The sequence below is a fragment of the Etheostoma spectabile genome, chromosome 20 (genome assembly GCF_008692095.1).
Source record: "Etheostoma spectabile isolate EspeVRDwgs_2016 chromosome 20, UIUC_Espe_1.0, whole genome shotgun sequence".
In the NCBI taxonomy this organism is placed as follows: Eukaryota; Metazoa; Chordata; class Actinopteri; order Perciformes; family Percidae; genus Etheostoma; species Etheostoma spectabile.
Window position 1 is genome coordinate 12547054 of NC_045752.1, and position 8444 is coordinate 12555497.

The window sequence follows — 8444 nt, forward strand, 5'->3', positions numbered from 1 at the left end:
TATATATATATATATATATATATATATAACCCTAACTGAAAACTAACCGACCTGACACAAAGGTTACGTTTTTGTAAATAAGTCATAGTACAGTATGTCGAAAAAAGTGCAAAAAAAGTCACAGTATACTATGTCGAAAAAAGGCATAGTATAGTACGTCAAATAAGGTTGAAAAAAGTCATAGTTTTCTAAGTTGAATTTTTTTTGAAAAAAGTCATAGTACAGTCTGTCAGAAAAGGTCGAAGAAGTCATAGTATAGTATGTCAAAAAAAGTCATAGTATAGTATGTAAAAACAAATTTGAAAAAGTCATAGTTTAGTACGTTGAAAGACTTAGTATTGTATTTTGGAAAAGTTTTAAAATAGTCATGGTATAGCATGTTGAAAAAAGTGAGAAAATAGTCATGGTATCGTATCTTGCAAAAAGTGCAGTAAATCGGAAAACGTTCCAAAAAAATCATAGTATATTATGTCGAAAAAAGGGATAGTATAGTATGTCAAATGAGGTTAAAAAAGTTATAGTTTTATATGTTGAAAAAATGTTGAAAAAAGTAATAGTACAGTATGTCAAAAAAAGTCGAAGAAGTCATAGTATATTATGTTGAATCAAAAAAAAGTCATGGTATAGTATGTCGAAAGAAATGCTAATAAAGTCATGTGCCGAATTTTTGGGGAAAAAGTCATGTCGAAAAACAGCATATTATAGGATGTCAAATAAAGTTAAAAAAGTCATAGTTTTCTATGTCAAAGAAATGTTGAAAAAAGTCATAGAATAGCATGTTAAAAACTGATAAAAAGTCGTAGTAGCTATAGTATGTTGAAAAAAGACGAAAAAAGTCATAGGATGTCCCAAAACATCAAACAAAGTCATAGAACAGTATGTCATATTGAAAGAAAAGTCCTAGTAAAGTATGTCGAAAAAAATCAAAGAAGTCATAGTATTGTATGTTGAAAAAAGTGAGAAAATAGTCATAGTATCGTATTTTGCAAAAAGTGCAGTAAATCAAAAAACTTAAAAAAAAAGAAAAGAAAATCATAGTATATTATGTCGAAAAAAGCTATGGTATAGTATGTCGAATAAAGTTGAAAAAGTCATAGTTTTATATGTTGAAAAAATGTTGAAAAAAGTAATAGTACAGTATGTCAAAAAAGTCAAAGAAGTCATAGTATAGTGTGTTGAATCGAAAAAAAGTCGTAGTATAGTATGTTGAAAAAAGTCGAAAAATATCATAGAATGTCCAAAAACATCAAACAAAGTCATAGAATAGTATGTCATATTGGAAAAAAAAAAAAATCATAGTATGGTATGTCGAAAAAAGTCAAAGAAGTCATAGTAGTATGTCGTTTCGGAAAAAAAAGTCATAGTACAGTACGTCAAAAAAAGTCGAAGAAGTCATAAGTTTCTATGTCGAAGAATTGTTGAAAAAAGTCATAGAATAGCATGTTAAAAACTGATAAAAAGTCATAGTATAGTATGTTGAAAAAAGTCACAGAATGTCGAAAAAACATCAAACAAAGTCATAGAATAGTATGTCACAGTGAAAAAAAAGTCATAGTATAGTATGTCGAAAAAAGTCAAAGAAGTCATAGTATAGTATGTCATTTTGGAAAAAAAGTCATAGTATAGTATGTTGAAAAATGTCATAGTAAAGTCTGTTTAAAAAAAAGTCGAAAAAAGTCATAGTATGATTTGTTGGAAAAAGTTATTAAACTCTATTTGTATACTTAATTCCTTGAAAGTAGGTAATGAAACTATGTGCAACCTACAGGATTTGAACCCACTTCTTTCTGCTTTCCAAGCATAGCCTCATCACTCTGAGCTAACCTACCTGACACACAGCTCAAGCTTTCTTAAATACCATCTACATAGTAATATAGTATGTCAAATTCTTTTAAAAAACTGTTGCGTAGTATAGTATGTCAAAAATAGTCACATTATAGCATGACAAAAAGTATAAAATGTAGAACAAATATTGAAAGAATCACAGTATGGTAAGTGACAACAAAAGTGATAAGAGTCACTGAAGGGAACACATTTTTCTCTTCATCTAAAATACTTGCACCCTACAGGATTTGAACACTAAAACTTCTGTGTGCCAATCATATTCTCACCACCCTAAGCAAAACTACCCAACACTAAATTTGAGTTTTCCTAAATAGCATGTTATCTCAAAAAAGTCAAAAATGTCACACTATAGTGTGTTGAAAAAAAGCATGGTACAGTATAGTATGTCCAAAAAAAATCATAGTAAAGTATGTTGAAAAAAAGTTTAAAAAAAGTCATACTGGTGTATGTCGAAAAAAGGCATAGTATAGTACAGTATAGTATGTCCAAAAAAAATCATAGTAAAGTGTGTTGAAGAAAAGTAGAATAAATTCATAGTGCAGCATGTCAAAAAAAGTGATAAGAGTCACTGACAGAAACACAACTTCTTTCTTACTCTATTTGTAAAAGGTTTTAGAATGTATGTTGGAAAAGAATGAATTTTTCTTTCCTGGAAAGTAGGTATTGGAAATACTTCACCCTGCAGGACTTGTACACTAAACCTTCTGTCATAATCATATTCTCATTATCCAAACCTGATCAACCTGATGCAAAGACTAAGTTTTTTGTGAATAAGTCATACTATAGTATGACAAAAAAGGTTGAAAAAAGTCATAGAATAGTATGTTGAAAAAAATGCTAAAAAAGTCATAGTATAGTATGTCGGATTTTTAGTATGTCAAACAAAAAGAAAAAAATCACAGTACGTTTAGTCAAATACTTCATTGTATAGTAAATGGAAATAAGTGACAAAATAGTCATAGTATAACATGTCGAAAAAAGTCGTAGTATAATTTGTCGAAAAAAGGCACTGTATAGTGTGTCATAAATAGTCATAGTGTAGTATGTCAAAAAAAGTACTAAAAAAGTCATAGTTTATGTAAAAAAAGGCATCATATAGTATGTCATAAATAGTCATAGTTTAGTACGTCCAAAAAAAGTCATAATATAGAACGTCCAAAAAAAGCGATAAAAATGTCATAGTATTGCATGACGTGCGAACTAATGTCAAAAAATCACAGTATGGTATGAATCAAAAATGTCATTGTATAGTATGTTGAAAAAAATGCTAAAAAAGTCTTAGTATAACGTGTCAAAAAAAAGAAAAGAAAAATCATAGCGTAATATGTCAAAAAAGTGATAAGAGTCACTGACAGGAACTCATTCTCTCTTCATCTATTTTTAAACTTAATTCCTTGAAAGTAGGGATTGAAAATAATTGCAAAAAGTTATAGTATATTGACGAAAGTAAAAAAAAAAAAATCTTGATGCAGCATGTCGGAAAAATTTTGAAAAAAAAGTCATTGTACAGTAGGACTTGAACACTAAACCTTCTGTCATAATCATATTCTCATTATCCAAACCTGATCAACCTGATGCAAAGACTAAGTTTTTTGTGAATAAGTCATAGTATAGTATGACAAAAAAGGTTGAAAAAAGTCACAGTATAGTATGTGGAAAAAGGTCATTGTATAGCATGTTAAAAAAAACTTGTTGAAAGTTGTAGTATATTATGTTGCATAAACTGATAAGAGTCACTGACAGGAACACAACTTTTCTCTTCATCGGTTTGCATACTTCATTCCTGGAAAGTAGGTGTTGAAAATAATTGCGCTCTACAGGATTTAAACACTAAACCTTCTGTCTTTAAACCACCTCTCATTAACCTAAGAAAACCGACCTGACAGAAAGATTAAGTTTTCGTAAATAAGTCATAATATAGTATTTTGAAAAAAGTGCTAAAAAAAAGTCATAGTACAGTGTGTTACAAAAAAGTCAAAAAAAGTGTTAGCAGTCACTGACGGGAACACAACTTTTCTCTTCATCTGTTTTGTATCCTTCATGCATGTTTTTGCACCTTACAGGATTTGAAGGCTTAGCCTCCGGCATTCCAGTCATTTGCAGTTCAACCCAAGCTATCTGACCTGACATGCTGATGTTCTTGTCATATTTGTCTCTTCCACTTGGTTTATTGGACCGAAAGCCTTAATGAAACGTATAAGATTCAAACACTCGACCTTCTTTTTGACATATACTATTTGTCAATTCCAAAGGTTTCCCGTTTAAGTTTCCTGTGTCTGTCACATTTTTGTATAAAAGATGGCATTTGGTCAATGCCAAAGGCTCGCAATGTAGCTCTGAATAACATACTATGACATATACTGTATATATACTGTACATACTAAACTATGGCATTTTATGGCACACTGTGTCAAATGGCTGCATTAAATCTGTCCAGCTGAGTCTGTTTCTTGAAAGTCAGCAGGGTAGCCCTTTTCATTGCTTTTGAGATTATCAACAGGACTGTAAACTCAAGGCATTTCAATATACACGCATACTTGAAAAGTTGTAGGTATTTTAGGTCAATTTCCAACTCTAAGTTTTGGTGACACTTCCTCTCTGTGAATGAACAGTGACTGACTGACAGTATTTGTGGTTTGATCCTTCTCGTGGTCCACACACCACAATATGACCCCCGGGGATTAGTGGTGGGTGTTGGGGATCTGCGTTCCTGGCTCTTTGCAGTCCAAACCCAGTGCCTACTGACGTAGTCAAGCCAAGCAGAAAAATCTCAGGCTCTTTCCTTCTAAAGCAACACAACACCGGCAACCAGTAGATGTTGACACACAGATATCACCTGTGAATGCAAAAAAAAAAAATAGGTAGTTATGCCCCAGATTCATTCACAACATCTCTGTTGACTGACAGTGATCTTTTAATTTCCCCTCTCTGCAGAGTTGTTCATCGAGCGCTTCTGTATGACAGGGGGAAACAGTCCTATAGGTTACTTAAAGGCCTACCACACTAACCTTTACCTGTCTGCTGATCCAGCCAAGGTTCGGGAAGCACTGGAAGAAGGTATTTATTACGGAGAAGATGCAAAAGTAAGTGTCTCTGTTACATGCTATGTAAGATGTAATGACACATGCCTATTAGGTATAGCAGCAGCCACGATGTTCACCCCAGAGAAGATCACAGAAGTGTCGGAGACTCAGCTGCGTGTGGCTTTTGATGGTGACGCCGTCCTCTTCTCTGATGAGTCTGAGCGCATTTACAAGGCCCATGGACTGGACAAGTTCTTTGAGCATGAGAAGGCACACGAGAACAAGCCTCTGGACCACGTACAGTACACACATAATAATACTCATCATTTTACCCTTTTCCTTTTCACTTTCAAATAAATTTGGCTAACCTGTTGTTTTTTTGTGTTAAACCTGCCTGACCATTTATTTCTTGGCCCTGTCAGACTCCAAATGGAGACTGTGATATTACTGTATTCTTTCTGCTTTCTGCAGGGACCATTGAAAGGTTTCCTGGAGGCTTTAGGAAAGCTGCAAAAGAGGTTTTATGGCAAAGGACAGCGCATGGACTGCCCCATCCGGACCTACTTGGTGACAGCTCGCAGTGCAGCCAGCTCTGGAACCAGAGCCCTAAAAACTTTGCGCTCATGGGGTTTGGAGATCGACGAGGCTCTCTTTTTGGCAGGGGCACCCAAGGGCCCCATGCTTGAGAAGATTAGGCCGCACATTTTCTTTGATGACCAGATGTTTCACGTGGAGGGGGCCGCTGAAATGGGGACAGTAGCATGTCATGTGCCCTATGGGATAGCTCAGAGAATTACCAAGAAAGGGATTAATGGCAAAGAGACTTCTTTAGCAGCCCAGGAATCCTAAGCGTCACTAAGAATAAAGGGTTAGCACCTGAGATTGTCATTATAAAGCAATGGAATTTCATAACATCAAATTTGCAGTTAATGACAAGTCAGCTCCAAGGGTCATTTTTACATTGATTGTTACATTGTCAGTTAAGAAAGAGGTACAACTTTCTAATAATGGTTTTAACACATATTATATTTTAATATAATAATAATAATAATAATAATAATAATAAAAACGCCCATAAGTCGTGATTAATGTTTTTTTTTGTTTAATAAGAACAATGTTTGGGTTTCAGCTTGTAAACGTGTATTTTGTTGATTGGACTGCAGAGGCTAAGATCAATTTATTACCCACTTATTAAAGATTCACTAACATTTATTTTTGTATTATTATTAAACAGACGGGGGTATAAACACCAGTCAATGGGATTATTTATAACCTGCTATATAATGGCTTATACTGTTCTATAAAGCATGAGTGAAGGATTATTTAACCCTTAACGCCATTTAAAAAGTAAAGCCTAATTAGCCATTAGCCATTATGCACCTTTTATAAATATTGCCTCATTAGAACAATAATTCAATACAGTTTGTCAAAATTACTATTTTTTAGGAATTTAACTTATACCCTTGGAAGGGTACAAGCGGCCGAAATGGGTTTCCTCAGGAGGGTGGCTGGCGTCTCCCTTAGAGATAGGGTGAGAAGCTCAGTCATCCGAGAGGAGCTCGGAGTAGAGCCGCTGCTCCTTCGCGTTGAAAGGAGCCAGTTGAGGTGGTTCGGGCATCTGGTAAGGATGCCTCCTGGGCGCCTCCCTAGGGAGGTATTCCAGGCACGTCCAACTGGGAGGAGACCTCGGGGAAGACCCAGGACTAGGTGGAGAGATTATATCTCCAACCTGGCCTGGGAACGCCTCGGGATCCCCCAGTCGGAGCTAGTTGATGTGGCTCGGGAAAGGGAAGTTTGGGGTCCCCTACTGGAGCTGCTGCCCCCGCGACCCGATACCGGATAAGCGGATGAAGATGGAGGGATGGATGGAGGAATTTAACTTAGGTACCAGCAACCTCCTGCATTAACTTCTGTATTATTTTATATGTTTACTCCCATCCATAAACAGCATATAACTCTTTAGAAAGACATAAAGTAAAATTAATATTTATTTAAAATAAAGCAGAACCAATTATTAGAAGTTGGAAACATCTACAAGTCCTAAACAATATTTCTTTAGACGCCATGAAACATCAGTGATTGAAGATGACCTGGAAGTGCTAACTTGATTAGAAGCTACACCGCTGCACTGAACACATGCATTTAGTCACTTTATGCAGAATCTCCTTTGGGATTTATAAAATATAAGATTTTACTGCTTGTCTGTGTGTTTGAGAGTTTTTTCTGGTGCCTTTTTCTCACTAAATTTGGAATTTACTTTTGACTTTTTTTTTTATCTTGCTTGTTGTTGGTAAATCTATGCTGAACTTGTGGTTATTTGATCAATGTATATGAATGTATTTTAAGATTGCAAATGGATGAAATGGGAACATTTTACTTTATATTTATTCAATTTAATTTGCCTTCTTATTCAGCATTTATTGAAATCCATTGTATGCAATTTTAATTTCTGCTACTTGTCCCTAAAATGCTGAAAGCTGTGTGTATCCCTTGTCGTTGCCTGTCTGTCTTATGTCATTTATGTGTGTTGTTATTGATACTATTGGTCTACTGTTCTGTGTAGGAGTGGGAAGCAAGTTTGTAGTAGAAAAAAGACCAAACTTGCTCAGATGAAGAATCTGAGTAAATCGGGGCCAAACGAGTACTGTGTTATGCAAACAAGTTTTTCTGTTTTAGTAAAAATGACCACCCTTCCCCGTATTTGTTTTATGTTAGACAACAGTTTCAAACTCGGTCAAGAATTAGAATAAAAAGCAAATGCTAAGACAAGAGTTGATGGCGGTCAAATTATTCTTCCGGTTTACATCAGACACCTGATCACATCACATGAAGACCAGTGAGTCAGCCATTTTTGCAATACTCAAATGTAATATATATTGATTATATGTTTAATGAATATACAATGATTAGCCCATAGTAGCCTGAGTAATCAAAACTCAGTAAACTCTTTACACTACAAATTAAAAACGAAATGTTGTTTACATTATTGTTGCTCATAGGTTTGTTTTTCTCAGAAATTATTCTTAGTGATAGACATGAACTTATTACTATAGCCTCTCCAAACCAGTTATGCCTCAAGGTCAAGGTAACTTTATTGTCCGCAAGGGGCAATTGTTTGTACAGCCAGCAGACAGACACAAGATACACAACAATACAGCAACATGAAATCCCACAATATCTAAAACATAATCGTGAATAAAATACATTTAAAAGGGGTCTGGCAAATTGTTTAAAATTTGAACACTTTCCTTTCAGCTCAGTTAAGTCTCATTTCAGAAACAGGAGGCAGAAACTCCCAAAGCTGACATGGAAGACCTTTGGAAGTATACATTTTTCTTTGACAAAAAATGTTCCTTTATATTTATCAGCAAATATATTTGCTCTCTTTAACTTCAGCTTTTTCAAAGATGGCATCAAGTTGCGAACAATTGAGAACAATCCATGACGCCTTCAGGTCTCAGCTTTCCAAAGGGGACGGTGCATGCTAGAATACCTGCAGGGTGCTCAAACTTTTGCAGACGCTATTTTTTAGTTTGTTATTTAGAAAGTGTAAATGATGGAAATAAAATCTAACTT

At 34.7% G+C, this 8444-nt stretch overlaps 2 protein-coding genes across 2 annotated transcripts in view; one reads left to right on the forward strand and one right to left on the reverse strand.

The window, feature by feature from the left end:
* The window catches only part of LOC116670161 (cytosolic 5'-nucleotidase 1A), a 17104-nt gene extending 8931 nt beyond the window's left edge, over positions 1–8173 (forward strand). The window contains exons 4-6 of the mRNA XM_032500551.1: positions 4780–4902; positions 4981–5165; positions 5340–8173. Coding sequence (XP_032356442.1) covers positions 4780–4902; positions 4981–5165; positions 5340–5717 — 686 coding nt within the window. The 3' untranslated portion in view covers positions 5718–8173. The remainder of the gene's footprint in view (positions 1–4779; positions 4903–4980; positions 5166–5339) is intronic.
* The window catches only part of LOC116670158 (sodium-dependent lysophosphatidylcholine symporter 1-B), a 223924-nt gene that overhangs the window by 46472 nt on the left and 169008 nt on the right, over positions 1–8444 (reverse strand). The window lies entirely within an intron of this gene.